General features: G+C 37.4%; 1 protein-coding gene across 5 annotated transcripts in view; it reads right to left on the reverse strand.

The window, feature by feature from the left end:
- PPIG (peptidylprolyl isomerase G) overlaps positions 1-16,600 on the reverse strand; it is a 45,395-nt gene extending 28,795 nt beyond the window's left edge. Inside the window, exons 1-5 of one of the 5 annotated variants that reach the window (XM_060621557.3) lie at positions 16,453-16,600; positions 14,661-14,720; positions 1,437-1,514; positions 1,271-1,345; positions 594-701 (exon numbers count right to left, since the gene is read on the reverse strand). In XM_060621557.3, coding sequence (XP_060477540.1) covers positions 594-701; positions 1,271-1,345; positions 1,437-1,497 — 244 coding nt within the window. In that variant the 5' untranslated portion in view covers positions 1,498-1,514; positions 14,661-14,720; positions 16,453-16,600. Of the gene's footprint in view, positions 1-593; positions 702-1,270; positions 1,346-1,436; positions 1,515-3,117; positions 3,166-14,660; positions 14,721-16,062; positions 16,367-16,452 lie in introns of those variants that run through there. The other 4 variants (XM_060621558.3, XM_060621555.3, XM_060621556.3 and 1 more) reach the window with 4 other exon arrangements.
- Between the last annotated feature and the right edge of the window lie 738 nt (positions 16,601-17,338).

Genomic DNA, 17,338 nt, shown 5'->3' on the forward strand with positions numbered 1-17,338 from the left:
CATGGACTCTTGAACTCCCAAGACAGTAATCTCTTTGAAGGCGCCACCTAAACAAAATGCTTCTTACAAAGTAGGTGCTTAAATGACTTTGAATTAAAAATACTCAAAGGTTCACAGCAAATCATAAAAGATATTAAAGTCAATACTGACAAGATCCCAAATTACTTTCTTTTCTCTATGATACAAGAGTTAAGAATGTGACAAAGTCTCTATTAAGATTTGTGGAAAAAAGAACACTCAGATTCTAGTGATTATGTAGATCTTTGAACAAAAATTAGATTTTTTCCCAAAATGTCTTTAAAAATACAATTTCAGTGTTTTTACAATTTAAAAGTATAGGTAAAAACTATATTATAGTTAAGGATTACTAGTTTTGACAAAACCAAACACACACACTGACAAATTACTACGAGATGAATAGTGTTTTTTAATTCAGAAGCACATTTATGAAATTAATTCATGCATCAAAAGTAAAATCTCCTATGTGCCTCCTTCTTTTTGTCTGTGAGTACTTCTAGAGACTTGTCTAACTTTAAGGTCTATGATACCTAACAAAGTATTATGATTTTCTTTTGTGGGATTCAAAGTCTTACCTTCACTGAAGTCACCACCTTGAACCATAAAATCCTTGACAACTCTGTGAAAGAGACAACTCTTATAATGTAATGGTTTCTGAGTTGATTTCCCTGTCCCCTTTTCACCTACAGAGAAGAAAAATTAGTAAGCCATTTAGTAGGAAAAAAATCAAGCAGGCAGTATTAAAGAAAAATTAATGAGGAAAGCTTTTCCCTGTAAAATATACCTCTCTTGAACTATGTAGATTGTGAATTTTTTTTTAAGTTCATTTAAAAATCACCAGTGTTTTTCTGGAGAGTGTAGAAATGTTGAAATCAATCTCAGATAAAAGCCCATTGCAAGTAGTATTTCTAGGGGCACCTAGGTGACTCAGTCAGTTGAGAATTCGACACTTGATTTCAGCTCAGGTCATTACCCCAGGGGGTCATGGGATTGAGCCTTGCATCAAGCTCTGTGCTGAGCATGGAGCCTGCTTAAGATTCTCTCTCTCTTCCTCTCCCTCTCCTTCTGCTCCTCTCCCCCAATTATGTGCTCTCTCACTCACTCTCAACTAAGTAGTATTTCTAAGAATTACTTTCACATCCTGGGCAATGGTACATAATCTGCATGGGGAAATCTAAAATCTGTTAAATAAGAAAATTAAAACCATAGTCAAATGGGACTAGCATCAGGGCAACTGAAAATGTCAACAAACCTGTACAAAGACAACGAAAGTTCTCGCATGTTTTGGGGCACACATCAGAAAATAATTCAAAGACAACTCTTCCAGCTGAAAAAGAAAGAAGCTGGTTTATACTTTACCAATTTAAAATATTAAATATTCATTTATAAATGTTATATAGGAATACTAATTTTCTTACCAGGTTGATTATTAATGGCAATGTCAAAAAAACATCGAGGACGCTGAACCTTTATTCCCATGGCTCCAATACTTCAATCTATGAATAAAATGCAGTTTCAGGCAAACAGACCAAAACAGCAAAAAAAATTTTTTATGAATTTCTGGGGAAAAAATTCTGGAGCATAAACTGGAAATTTAGTTGAACTTATTTTGATATTTACTTCCATGAAAATATAGATTCTTTCTTGGGGGGGGGGGGGAGTAGATTGCATTTTGTGAAGCAAATAGAAAAGACATAAAAGAAAGGCCTTAGCCATAATATAATAAAACTTTTATTTTAACAACTGAACATACATTGCCACTCAAACAGAAAATTGTATTGTCTGTATGATGAGTGAACTCCACAAGATTAAATAGAGAAAAATCAAGGACAGACTGATCCAACCCTTTTGCTCCTTGGAAACAAAAACAAAAGTTTTGATTACAATGGTGTTTAAAAAAGAAAAACATTCAAATTCCTAAAAAATACCAAAAATAAGTTATCAAGGAAGAAAGTGGGATATTTTAATGATAGAAATATATAGTAGGTTTCCTTCCTGAGTAAAAGCACATTACATATGAGGCTATTTTCTGATCATGAGCAAGAGCCTATAGTGATATACTAGTGTAGACAAAAAATACCAATAGGTGACATACTACTCTGTGTGAATACTTTTATCTATATAGCAGATAGCTATTATTTAACATTCTTTTGCTAAGGCATTTATCTGAAGGACTTAGATGTTTCAATCATGATTCCTGATGGGAAATGACAGGTTAAGGTGAAGAGCAGAAGAAACAAAGGTACTTAGTTTAAACAGCATCCAAAATTATGGACTATAAAAATGACAGTTTCATCGGCTCAGAATAGAGATTGAAATGTATACGCTTTTCTGAAAATTATCCTAAGCTGGTAGCTCTGCAAAAGGTCCAGTGAAGCTGTGAAAAATCTATATCCTCCATCCTAAATAGATTCCTCCTTTTATCAATTTTTAGGTAGCTTCAATGTAGATTGTAAGAAATAATATACAGTGTGTACTTTACCCATTTTCCTCCAATGATAACATTTTAGAAAACTGTTGTATAATAGCACAACTGTAGTGTAAAAGCAGAACAACGTTGATATAATCCTTTATTCCATTCACATTTCCGTTTTACTGGCACTCATCTTTGTGCCTGTTATTTAGCTCTACAAAATTTCATCACATATGTAGGTTTATATATCTACCAACATCCCTTATCAATTTTACGGACCCCAAACACATAAATTGGGGATTAAATTACACAAAAGATAGATTATATTGCATTAAAATTCAACCCAAGTGTTGCATATTCACTTTTGGCATTACTGTATGGGAAAGGGGGAAAATACCATTTTCTCATGACTTCTCAATTTTATTTCTAACAGGTAAAATAGATATTAGAATTTGTTTCACATGAAACAAAGCAAAAAATCTAAACTTTCAATCCTCCAGTAGGCTACACAGACTTCCTGAAAACAATGAAACAACAAAAAAAACTTAGTAATTTTAGGATCTTGCCAAGTTTGTTGCATTAAGTGTTTACTTGTATAGAATTTCAATTCCTGCACACTTGAAATTGAGGGTATGTTGAATCCATAAATCTGAGGAAACTATCTTATCTTAAAAACTACTTAGTACCTGATTATCCTTTATCTTCAAAATAATTTTTGTAGGCCTTCTTCTCTACTTTTGGGGGTGGAGGAAGAGAAGAGAAATATTAATGATTTATTTTCCTCCAAAGAAACTTCTACAGCTACTTGTTTAACCACAATATCCCAGTTGGAGATTTCTATTATTACAAAATGATTACTATGGTATAGATAATACTGCCCCAAATAGCTTATAATTACAGTTAATTTCCTACATACAGTACTGAATTCTTGAAAACAAACTCCCAGTTGGAAAACCAGGCATCATTTATGACAGGTCAGAAAAATCCCTAGTTACTCTTAGCCTTTTATTTTTTAACTTTTTTTTAAATGTTTAAGAGAGAGAGAGAGAGAGAGAGAGAGAGAGAGAGAGTGTGTGTGTGTGTGTGTGTGTGTGTGTGTGTGTGTATGTGAGCTGGGGGTTGGGGGCAGAGAAAGGGAGACACAGAATCAGAAGCATGTGGGACCCCAACTCACGAGCTATGAGATCATGCATGACCTGAAGTCTGATGCTTAACCGACTGAGCCACCCAGACGCCCCACCCTTAACCTTTTAGACACACCTTTGATAATTTTCCAAGTTTCTCAATTCTAGAGCACAATGTAAAAAATCCTATAGCTCTGGGACCTCGAAACTGCAATGAATACCACCACTAATTTATGGAGTTCTATGATCACAAGTGGGAGCTACCAGTATAGTGTTTGTTTTGTTTATTCTGAGGGCTGTTTACATAGGGAATTCACTTTGGGAAAACATTGAGCTACACTTACATTTTATGTAGCTTTTGGTATGCTATGTTACATTTCAATAAAAAGTTTACTTTATTAAAAATAATATATCTAGAACAAAACTTTACTTCTTTATCCCCAGTTCTCTCAGAACTCAGTAAATATTATTACTGTCCATCGTCTTTGGTTGCACTTTCCTTCACAGCCCATTATTCAAACTATTAGGAAGTCGGCTTGGCACTGACTGAATTTTAGCTTCAAAAATTATCCTGGAGTACCTGGGGATTGAGCATCGACTCTTGATTTCAGCTCGAGTCATGATCCCAGGATTGTGGAATTGAGACCTGCGTTGGGCTCCGTGCTGAGGCCCTTAAGATTCTCTCTGCCCCTCTCCCCAACTTGCCCTCTAAAAAAAACCCAAAAAAACCAAAAAACCCCAAAAATCCCACATGCTCCCACCATCTTTACCATTATTATTATTTCTTATCTGGAATGTTGCAATAGCCTCCTAATTGGTTTTCCTTGCTTTTACTTAGTTCTCTATTTTCTATTCTCATTAGAATAACCAAAGTGGAATGATTCTTTAAAAGTACATTTACCACTTCATTCCCCTGCCTAATATTTTCTAACATCTATCACATTTAATAAAAATGTCCTTCCATGGGGGTGCTTGGGTAGCTCAGTGGGTTAACTGTCCAACTCCTGGTTTTGGCTCAGGTCATGATCTCACAGTTTCATGGGTTCAAGCCCTGCATAGGGCACTGCACTGACAATGCAGAGCTTGCTTGGGATTCTCTCTCTACCCCTCCTTCTCTTTGTGCCCCTTCCCGACGCGTGCTATGTCCCTCTAAAAATAAACTTAAAAAAAAAAATTCAAAATGTCTTTCCATGCATTTCAAGAACCTAAACTAGCACTGTCCAATAGAAACATGAGTCACATACATAAGTTTTAAATTTGTAGTAGCCACATTAAAAAAAAAACAAAAACGGGTCAAATAATGTATTTTATTCAACTATGTCCAAAATACTACTTCAACATATAATTGACATAAAAATGTTATTAATGAGCTATTTCATTCTTTTTTGGGTAGTGAGTCTTAGAAATCCAGTGCTTATCAATTCAGAAAGTCATGTTTCAAGAACTCAATAACTGCATGTGGCTCATAGCTACTGCTACACTAGACAGCACAGATGTAAATATTTTAGCTAATGACCTCCATGACTTCATCTAACATTCTTCTTCTCCTTAGACACATGTGTTCCAGCTGTTCTTCAAACATCCCAAGGCCTAGCCCTTCATCAGGTCTTTCACACTTGTTGTTTCCTCTGTGTGGGATGCTCTTACCCCAGATCTTCCCCTTGTTCATTCCCTCACTTCACTTAAATCACTGCTCAAGCATCCCCTCCACATGGAAACCATCACTGACCAGTATATTCAAAGGTGCAGCCCTTGTCCTCCAACACTTTATATCCCCTTACTTGTCGTATTTTTCTTCGAAGTATTTACTGCTAATTGATATTTTATTATAAATTCAAGTTTTTATACCTATTCTTCTTACTAGAATATAAGCTCTGTGATGTGATAAACCTTTTTCAATTTTGCTCTCTTAATTCCTACTGCCTCAAACGGTGCTTGGCCATGGCAAGAAATCAGTATTTAATAAATAAATGAATATACATGAAAGGATAGGCATGTGTGAGAATGCTGTCTTGCAACACTGTAACACCCAAAAGGAAACATCCAGAATGTCCCACAATGAGAGAACAGCTAAATAAATTTTGGTATACAACGCTATTAAATATTACTTAGCAGTTTAAAAAGTCTACATACTCTATCCAAAAATCCTGTTACTTAGCTTAAAAGAAAAAGAAAGCAAGTTGCATGTAAGTATTTTGTCTACACCCTCAAATAATACTCTTATTTCTACAGATAAAGAGTTACATATCAACATTGACAGTCCTCTATCAGAGGGGACTAAGAGTAGGAATGGAAGTCAATGGTAGTCCTTAGCTTTACTACTTTTTTTAATGTTTATTTCTGGAGAGACAGAACATGAGCGGGGGAGGTGCAGAGAGAGAGGGAGACACAGAGTCCGAAGCAGGCTCCAGGCTCTGAGCTGTCAGCACAGAGCCCGACGCGGGGCTCGAACTCACAAACCCTGAGATCATGACCTGAGCTCAAGTCGGACGCCCAACCGACTGAGCCACCCAGGCACCCCAGTAGTCTTTAGCTTTAAATGTGAGACTTGAATTTTTGCAGTGAGAATATATTCATGTAGTTTCCCAATTTAAAATAAAAAAATTTTTAAATAAAAAAATATATCTGTATAATAAAATAAAACAGTAGGAAATACACGATAATACTAACAGCCTATCCTTAAATGAAAGGGTCACATATGGTTTTCTCAGCCTCTTCATTTTCCAAGTTTTCTACAATAGAGACCTGTAAAAGAAACTCTTCAAAAGACCACTCAAAGTATTCATGTATTTTTTAAGTGTCTTACTTCCATGATTATTACTGTTGTTTGCATTTAACTCTAGAAGATCTTGGGAAATTACTTTTCTTTTTCACAAAACTGTGTGCCCCTCACCCCATGGAAACTAGGAATGATACATGTGAATATTTATCTAAACGCTGGATATTAAATAATTTCTCAGGTTCGTGAACAATGAAATAAATAATGAAGATAAATAGATTTGACTTCATGAAAAAAATTTATTATTTCTATTTGTCAGAAGAAAATTAAAAAAATTTTAAAAAAGGGGGAGATATTTTCAACAAACATGTTAACTTTTTACTATAGAACAGTGCTTAGGAATGGGGGCACTAGGACAATTCTTCACTGACTACGACCATCCTAACTCACTGCAAGAATATTAATCACCTGTGGCCCTATTTGTATCAGCATACCTGACAACCAAAAAACCTCTCTCACTGTCCTTCTGCCCCCACCTTTGGGAACTAATACCACAGGGTCCACACAGCAAACAATTAAAAGCACAAAAACCACACAAGGAAACATAATTTTAAAAAAGTAAAATTAAAAATATAAACTACACAAATGATTTTGCTAAGCAACTTGGCATTACAGACCAACAACTTTGAATATACTCACATTCATTGTAACCTTTAACACTTTAGTAATCAGTATCTTGGCATCTCTGTGAAGGTAACCATTTTAAATGAAATATTATTGATTTCGGTTTAATAATAATTAAAAACAACCTAATGTCCAGCACAACTGTTGAATAAATTAAGAAATATTCATATGATAGACTTTTATACTGCCTATGAAAATGCAATTTTTAAAAATATAACATGGAAAAAATGTTAAATGAAAAAAGATACCAATACTGTATGGTTAAAAGGATTCTAAGTATAAAAAAATTCAGAGCACCTGGCTGGCTCAGTCAGAAGTGCACGCGACTCTTGATCCTGGGGTCGTGAGTTCAAGCCCATGTTTACTAAAAAAAAAAACAAAAAAACTAACCCCCCCCCCCCAATCTACCTTTTCCCTTAAAAAAAATTCATATGTGGTCATTGAAGTGCTTTTTGCAATGGTAAAATAAAAAACAAACAAGTTGTATGGTAATACAAAATGGGTAGGGGGCGCCTGAGTGGCTCAGTTGGTTAGATGTCCGACTTTGGCTCAGGTCATGATCTCACGGTTTGTGTGTTCCGGCATGTCAGGTGCTCTGCTGTCAGCACACAGCCCACTTGGGATCCTCTATCCTTCTCTCTCTCTGCCCCTCCCACACTCAGGCACACTCCTGCACTCTCTAAAATAAATAAACACTGGGGCGCCTGGGTGGCTCAGTCTGTTAAGCGTCTGACTTTGACTCAGGTCATGCACTCCTGGTTCGTGAGTTCGAGCCTCACATCAGGCTCTGTGCTGACAGCTCAGAGCCTGGAGCCTGCTTCGGATTCTGTGTCTCCCTCTCTCTCTGCCCCTCCCCTGCTCATGCTCTGTCTCTCTCTGTCTCAAAAATAAATAAAAACATTAAAAAATTTTAAATAAATAAACATTAAAAAAAAAGAAATTGGGGGGCATCTGGGTGGCTCAGCGTCCAACTTCAGCCTCGGCTCAGGTCATGATCTCAGGACTCCTGGGTTCAAGCCCCTCGTTGGGCTCTATGCTGACAGCTCAGAGCCTGGAGCCTGCTTCAGAATCTGTGTTTCCCTCTCTCTCAAAAATAAATAAAACATAGAAAAGAAAAAAAATTGGTTAAATAAATGATTCATGAAATGAATGGTATTCATCTAGCCATAGGAAATCTTCTTACAGGTTAAAATAACTTTTTTCACCTACCAGACTAACAAAAATAAACAATATTTACCTTCTCGTACATTGTTGCCAATAGTAAAGGGGTAAATGGATACAATCCTTTGCCAGTTTGACAACATACAATATTACAAGTGCACTGAATACACTCCCGACTCAGTAACCCACTTTAGAAATTTATTTTATACATATCCCACACATTTGCAAAATAAAGTTCATATAAAGTTGTTCAAGGCAGCCATTGTTTCAGAAGTTAAGAGGCTGTAAATCTAAATGTCCAGAGAGTAGATTACATAAATCATATTATATCCATACAATGTACAAGGCTATAAAAGGCTATAAAAAAGAATGAGGAAGCAGTTTATGTACTTTTCTCTCCAAGACATTTTGTTGACTTAAAAAAAAAAAAATACAGGGGCGCCTGGGTGGCTCAGTCGGTTGAGCGGCCGACTTCGGCTCAGGTCATGATCTCACAGTCCGTGAGTTCAAGCCCCGCGTTGGGCTCTGTGCTGACAGCTCGGAGCCTGGAGCCTGTTTCGGATTCTGTGTCTCCCTCTCTCTGACCCTCCCCCGTTCACGCTGTCTCTCTCTGTCTCAAAAATAAATAAACGTTAAAAAAAAAATAAAAAAAAAATACAGAGATATGTTTGGAATGCTTTCTTTGTGTATTTTTCAGAAAAGTAAAAATATATATATATGTTTGCTTGTCTAATACAGAGGCTATTGGTGGGAGAGGAAATAGGTAGCTGGGGAAGATGGGTAAGATTTTTTTACTGTTCAACCAACCTTCTCTACCTTTCCAATTTTATACCACATGAACGTATGTGGAAAGAGAAAAATTACCAACGACTACTCATGAATGAGAGGATATACATAATGTATCAGGTGAAAAAAGCAAGTTAGTAAAGATCCCAACTTTACACATAACAGATGTACATCAAAAAAAAGGAAATGAGGGGCGCCTAGGTGGCTCAGTTGGTTAAGCATCCAACTTTGGCTCAGGTCATGATCTTGCAGTCTGTGAGTTCAAGCTCCACGTCAGGCTCTGCGCTGACAGCTCAGAGCCTGGAGTTGGTATCAGATTCTGTGTCTCCCTCTCTCTCTGTCCCTCCACACTCAGTGCATGCGCACTTTCTCTCTCTCAAAATAAACATTAAAAAAAAAAAATATATATATATATATAAAATGTACATATACAATGGAATACTATTCATCCATTAAAAAAAAAAAAAAGGAAATCTTGCAATTTGCAACAACGTGGATGGACCTAGATACATTAAGCTAAATGAAGTCAGTCAGACAGAGAAAGACAAACACTGTAGGATCTCACTTACATGTAGACTCTAAGGGAAAAAAAGGTAAATTTAAAAATGTATGCATACACACACACCCTGCCCAAACTCATGGAAAAACAAACCAGATTTCTAGTTACCAGAGCTGGGGGAAAGGGGGTAGGGGAACTGAATGAAGATAGAAAGATGCAAACTTCCAGTTGTAATACTGGGGATGTAATGAAAAACATGATGGCTACAGTTAACTTACCGCTATATGGTATATTAGAAAGCTACTAAGAGAACTAACCCTTAAAATTCTCATCACAGGAAAAAAAAAAAGGTTTTTCTTGCATCTATATCAGATGATAGATGTTAACAAAACTTACTGTGGTAATCATTTTCCAATATATGTAAGTCATATGCTGTACATTTTAAACGTATATACTATGTCAATTACATCTCAACATAACTGAAAGAAGATCAGATTTACACCAAAATATTGACACTGATTATAAATTATGCAGTATTTACAAAAGCCAAGACATGAAACAACCTAAGTGTCCACTGATGAATGAATGAAGAAAATGTGTTAATGCGTGTACACGTTATCTTTTTTCCTTCAACATTTGTTCCCTGTTATATTTTTAAAAATTGCATTTTCATAGTGTAATAGTCTATCATATGAATATTTCTTAATTTACTCAATAGTTGTGTTGGACATTAGGTTGTCATAATGTACATGTCTGTAAGTGGTTATATATTTAGGTTACACCATATAAGGATACTTTTCATTCTTAGAAATAGATTAAAATTAGTTTTCCTAAACTAACAAATCAAATATGCCTTAAATTCAAGAAAGATGAAAGCCAGCAAACTATTAAAAGCACTACAGATATTGAGTACATAAATGCTCTTCTGTTATAGCTAATGAAGAACAAATATACCTAATGAGAACAATGATGACAAAAAAGATGGCTAAACACTATATCTCTAATATTACTGAAATCAGATTTTACCTAATCAGAAATATAATACATAGTATTTCCTCTAGAATTATGATTTCCTGGTGTTACTCAATAATACTTAAAATCTAACATGAGACAAACATCTGATTAACTTTTCATTTTTTCAAGAAAAAATAAAGGGAAAACAATGCTGAGAGGTATCAAAAATACAATTCAGGGAAAAATCAAGTCTATGCAATTTTCTTTTTTTTTTTTTTTTTTTTTTTTAACGTTTATTTATTTTTGAGACAGAGAGAGACAGAGCATGAATGGGGGAGGGGCAGAGAGAGAGGGAGACACAGAATCGGAAGCAGGCTCCAGGCTCTGAGCCATCAGCCCAAAGCCCAACGCGGGGCTTGAACTCGTGGACCGTGAGATCGTGACCTGAGCTGAAGTCAGACGCTTAACCAACTGAGCCACCCAGGTGCCCCAAAGTCTATGCAATTTTCAATAAAATAATTCATGAATTTCCTAACAGTATATAATGAAAGCTTTCAGAATAGTAGCCTGCTTTGTTGCAAATTTGTTTAACCCAAAAGAGTTGCAGCTATTTCCATAAAATCCAGATACTAATTTTTCTTGAAAAACAAAAATGTGTCCCATTCTTGTACAGCAATAAACATGGTCTGCCTCCAACTATAGCCTATTAGCTGTTACCATTTATTATCTATTTGACGTCTTGAAGTCACTTCACCTGCCTGACTCCTTCAGAAACCTCATCTACTCTTTTCATAATGAAAATACTTTTAAACAATAAAGTTGACAGGCTTACTGAAAAAAAATCAGAACATATAAAAAATGGATAAAATCCTGGCAGCTATAAGTTTTTAAATGTTATGTATATTCTTTTTTCTAAACAGAGGGAATTACAATGTTGTTTTAAATGTTTACCAACAATATCTTAGTTTTGTATATCAATAACATATCATGTAAATATTTTAAAATATTAAATGCTAGGATGTGTAAACTTCTGAAACAAATATAGTTCATAAAAATATCAGAGAAGTTACAAATTCATATGTTAAAAAGTTTAATCTTGTAGTTTGGTACCTAAAACAATTGATAGCCATCTTTTTTTTTTTTTTTTTTCAACGTTTTTTATTTATTTTTGGGACAGAGAGAGACAGAGCATGAACGGGGGAGGGGCAGAGAGAGAGGGAGACACAGAATCGGAAACAGGCTCCAGGCTCCGAGCCATCAGCCCAGAGCCTGACGCGGGGCTCGAACTCACGGACCGTGAGATCGTGACCTGGCTGAAGTCGGACGCTTAACCGACTGCGCCACCCAGGCGCCCCATATAGCCATCTTAACATTAACATGAAGGATGGGCAAAGGGGCAGGACAAGGACATAAGCAGCTAATCACTAAATATATATGGTAAAGGACATGGTATTTGCAATTAGGCAATAAATAATGCAGTGACTTTATGACATTCAAAAAATGTAAGTTTCATACAGTACAAGGGAGTCAGTAAAATAATAACTCTTCAAAAGGTAGACAGTAAATCTTTTAAAACTATAAGATTAACAGGTCTTTGCCCTTTCTGATTCCCTTGGCTAATTCCTGTGTCCTTACAAGATTCAAATAGCCCAGAGTATCCTTCCTGGGAACTTCACCCTGACTCTCTAAAACTTAAATGATCCTCCTTTGTTGAATCTTATTCTCCTTGTCATAAACTTGTTTGTAAAGTCCTCGAACTCAAAACTCTTGTATCTTCAACACCATGCATAGGGCCTGGCCCAGGACTACATTATCAAATGCAAAGAATATGAGTTAATCAAGACATGAGCAAAACCAGGTTCTGCTTCAAATGTACTGTACCCCCTAAATGTACTGCTTCTCACATGGAGTATAGCTAATATCTATCTGTAGTCAGTAAATTCTCCCAGAGCCTACCAGTAACCATCCCCTGAATATATTCCATACTGAAACAGAACTTATTCCCTCAATCTGCCTAACAGAGCTGCATTTTACTAATAAAATGTTTCTTTTATTTTTTAAAAAACAGAATCCACAAGGAGCATCTTCAGTTCAGAACTAAGAAATAAAGATGGAAAGTTCTTACCTGCTTAAGTTTAATAACACAGGTAACAATTTTCACACAAGATTTCCACTTCTAAAAGCATATTGCATTAAACTAATTACAAGTATAGCAGATCTCATAGATTACTTTCAAAAAAGGCAATCTGACATTCAGACTAGCCTCTTTACCCTGTGTAGTTCAGAGATCAAAGGAGAAATGAAAATAGATTGCTTCAAAAACATTTTAATACATTTATGAGTACCATAGTGCTAGCAAACTAAGTACAAACAAGTTAATATTCTGAGGCATCAGGAAAGGCACCTGTGATCTTCCATAGTGCCCCCTCCCTTAGTGTCTTTGACAGTCACAAATCACTGTGCTGGTAGAAATATGATTAACAGTGTATAGGCACTTCTGAAATTCTTTAGAAAACATAAAAAGAGAAAAGCTGTAATGTTGCCAAGTTCCGTGTTAAATAGGATATTATATGCTTTCCAAACATACAACCTGAGAGCATAAAAATATAGTACAGCTATGTCAGTACCAAACTAAAAAAGCATATACTAACTGGGAAATCTCTGCTAATATTCTTAATGCTGTACCTGCAATTATTTAAGTTCTTACAATGATAAATGTATACCACTGCCTCCAGAAATATATCTACACCATATAATAACAACATGTTAGCCAATCTGGTAATTCCTATACAAATTACAGACTTTAGAAGTTTGAAGGAACCTTACTCTGGTCCAATCTGATTTTATGGATTTGACATGACTAGAGAGCTGAAGTGACTGGCTCAAGGTCATAAGTTGAAAACAGCAAGAGTTTTCTAGTTAAGTACTTTACAGCTTCACTGTAGAAACTAGCTTATTCACAGATATTCCAGATAACAGCTTATTTAATTTTAAATTCTATCTTATGACCATAACGCAATGACGTAATTACAAATAAATCTTAAACTAAAGTTTATATACAATGAATAGTAGCTTAATACATAAAGAGGCTTCATTCATTTTAAAAAAATCAATGACTTAAGGAATCGTGTTTTAAAAATAACATTTTATATTAAAAAAATTGATGCCTATATTTATAAGCAAGTATGACGTAGTTACATTTTACAAAGAAGTTGGTGATCATTTTAAGCCACCACAAAAGATTTCCTGCCTGGTACTGAAAGTACAGTCCCAGTTACAGAAGTTTTCTGAGTATTTACAATACTGCCTGCAGTAAACTTCAAGATGCAAGATTTGCCCCACGGAAATAAAAAAAAGAGTTTTTACAGAGATAGCATATGAATTAAACTAGGGCAAAACCACTGACACCTAAATCTAAAAACTAAAGCTTGGTGCTAATATTAAAGCCAAAAATGTGCAATAACATACTGTAGCAGATCTGCAACAAACTTTTCAAATCACTTGAATTAATTATCTATGGATTCCTAATACATGACAAGTTAGACACCTTAATACCTTAGAACACTAAAACTAAGTAACAAATTATAATTCTATTGAAATATCCTATTAGTAAAAAAAATAAGGGGAAAACATCAACGTCTGTTTCTTAAAAGAGCAACACTGGAAGAATTAATTGTTGATGGTGTTCTGTTAACTACTAGAGCTCGTTCACACCACCAATTTTTCTTTGCATGTAGAATGTAAGTTGCCTGACAGAAAATCTTATTTAAAATACACAAAATGTGGGGCGCCTGGGTGGTCAGTTGGTTAAGCATCCAAGTCTTGCTCTCGACTCAGGTAATGATCTCACGATTTCGTGAGTTCAAGCCCCACATCTGGCTCTGTGCTGATGGCATGAAGCCTGCCTGGGATTCTCTCTCACCTATCTCTCTGCCCCTCCCCAACTCATGCTGTGTCCCATCCCTCAAAATAAATAAATATTAAAAAAAAAAATAACAAAAAATAAAATACGCAAAGTATCAAAAGGACAAAAACCTTACCCAGAGACCACTGATACTGCAAGACCACAATAACAAGTACCAAAAATGAAAGATCTTTAAAAAGTCACAATAAATGTAATGTATCACTCATAGAACCACTGAGTTATTACTGAAAGCCAATTTTACACAGAATTTTAACAAACCTGATTATTTATTTTTGAAGCCCACAGCTGATGAAAGCCTGAAATCAAAGTATTTTACAGATGAAGAAACTGAGGTTCAGAAAGATGGTTGAGCCAGAAACAAATTCAAATTTTCTAACCTAGGAAGCTTGCATACTTGTACACTCCTGACAGCAGGGGGAGGCAACCCTGACAACAGCCTGCAAAGACAAAAAAACCTTAAAAAGCAAACACAGTTAAAAAAACAACAACCCCAAAACAAAACAAAACAAAACAACCCCACAGAATCCTACTACAAGACCCATTAGGATTTCAGGGCACCTATAATCCTGAATAAAAAAGAAAACGTCAAACGATGTAAAAATGAACTGATTAAGACAGAAATAATCCCATCTAGGGGCGCCTGGGTGGCTCAGTCAGTTGAGCGCCGACTTAGGCTCAGGTCAGGATCTCAAGATTTATGAGTTCGAGCCCCCTTCGGGCTCTGTGCTGACGGCTCAGAGCCTGGAGCCTGCTTCAGATTCTGTGTCTACGTCTACCTCTACCTCTCTCTCTCTCTCTCTCTCTCTCTCTCTCTCTCTGCCCCTCCCCCACTCAAACTGTCTCTCTCCTTCAAAAATAAACAAAGACAAAATTTAAAAAATAATAATAATAAAAGAATCCCATCTAAAATGGTTAACATAACAAGGGGGGAAATGCTAAAACCGTAACTTTTCGGGTACCAAAAAAAAAATATTATGAGAAAAGCAGCCATTCTAGATATCTGTGCCTTTTTCTGGATTTTACAGCACTATTTCAAAAACGTTCACACACCCACCCCCTCACCCATCATCTTTACGAATCCGCAAATTACTGGCGTTTTTTTTTCTTCTTTCCCAAATGGGACTACGTACGGACACACGCACACATGCTTTCCGCTCCATCTGGTTTTAGCCACTAAAAGTTAACGGACCCCCCAAACGTCCAAAACATTTGTTTCTTGGACGTATTTGTCATCACTACTGCAAAAGCTTGGTTCTGAACAGAAAGTACTGCTGTGAGAATAAATTAGATTAATGCACAAAATGGTGCTTTTACAACATTTCCAAAATGACTGAGAGTTCTCCATTCCCGCAGAGCTCCACTTAGCTCCTTAAAAGACTAAAGATGAGCCAAATTCGCACACTTCCAAGGCATATGGAGCTCTGAAGGCATCGCCTTCCTCCTAAAGAGTAATTATCTTCTCCTAAAATGCCTGCGCTGCTCACAGGTCCTTGGAAACGTGGGCGAACTTTAGACAGCCCTGGGATGAAAAGCGAAGAGCCTGGATTTCAGTTTAAGTAAAATGCTTAACTAAGAGGCCTGTATCACTTAAGTATGCACGACAGCCGCCGTCCGTAAGACGAAAAGGTCGGAGTGGAGGAAAGCCTGTTTTCAGTCTAATCTTAACCCCTGTGATCCAGGTTCCTCGCCCGCCACTCTCCAATCCTAACCTGACAGGACATCAGGTTACCCCTTCCCCACCAAACCTCCCACCTACCCCGCATTAGCGATCAGACTTACGATTTTGAAGCATCAAAAATCACCCTCGCTCCCTAGAGTTCAGGCCGCCGTTGCTGCCGCCATATTACAGCTTGTGCGGCAAAATGCGTCAGGGAGGGAGGTGTGCGCCCAAGTGGAGAGGGCGGGGGCTGGCAGGGGGAGGACCGTTTCCCAGGCCCCGGAGGCACGGCTGGAGGCCTGGTCCAGCTGCAACAGCTGCGGAGCCAGCGCCACGGTTCTTGGGGGACTAGTTCGGGAACCAGATAGCCCAGATACCTCGAGGGGAAGGTAGTTGACTCGCCCGGGCCTAACGCGTCGGCTCCGCCCCTCTCCTCGGGCCCTTCCCGCTCTCGTACTCCGGGACTGCTGCAAAGGACGCCACCGAAAAAATACGGGCCTCGCGCCACCTACCTGCTCCAGTAGTCTTCACTTCTCGGGTCCGGTCCTTTAAAAGCGCTTCAAATCTACCGCCGCCAGAAAAGGCGCTAAAGCCCACTAACCGCCTCCCTCCCCCACAATCCAGTCCTGGCGTGGAGAGAAAGCGTCGCGCCGGAAGTACGTCACCGTTGGTTGGCCGCATCTCCTGGTGTTCTCTTTGCTTGCGTCACGTAGGCCCTCCCTGGTAACTCTAGGATGTTGGTTCCTGTCAAATACCTAGTTCATAGGTAACTTAATCTTTGTCGTGTGAGTTGATTGGGAGTGTTTGCAACCGTCAGATTGCCATGTGCTTCGTGAATTGAAATGCTTCATCTAGTAAACATTCATCCTCTGTCAAGAGTATTGGGAAGTAAGCCCAGTCTTTAGGGAGATTCTACTTCAGCTTCCAGTTAACACTATGACACAAGTTGAAAAAAAAAAAAAAAACAGAAACGAACAAAGCTCTAGTTGAGGAATAAAGGAAATTACATAGGGCATTGATGTTCTTTCTTTTTTTAAGTTCTCACAGCAACACCATGTTATAGGTTATTAATGCTTGTTTTACAGATAAGGAAATCGAGGCTCAGGGAGGATAAGTGCTTCCTCCCCAAACACACTGTTCCTAAATACCGAAGCAAATCTTTAACTCCAAATCCAGGACTTTCTAGGAAAATAGGACATATATTGGGGCGCCTGGGTGGCTCAGTCGGTTAAGCGTCCGACTTCGGCTCAGGTCATGATCTCACATTCTGTGAGTTCGAGCCCGCCCATCAGGCTCTGGGCTGACAGCTCGGAGCCTGGAGCCTGCTTCAGATTCTGTGTCTCCCTCTCTTTGCCCCTCCCCTGCTCATGCTCTGTCTCTCTCTGTCTCAAAAATAAA

This window comes from Panthera onca, chromosome C1, assembly GCF_046562875.1.
Source record: "Panthera onca isolate mPanOnc1 chromosome C1, mPanOnc1 haplotype 2, whole genome shotgun sequence".
In the NCBI taxonomy this organism is placed as follows: domain Eukaryota; kingdom Metazoa; phylum Chordata; class Mammalia; order Carnivora; family Felidae; genus Panthera; species Panthera onca.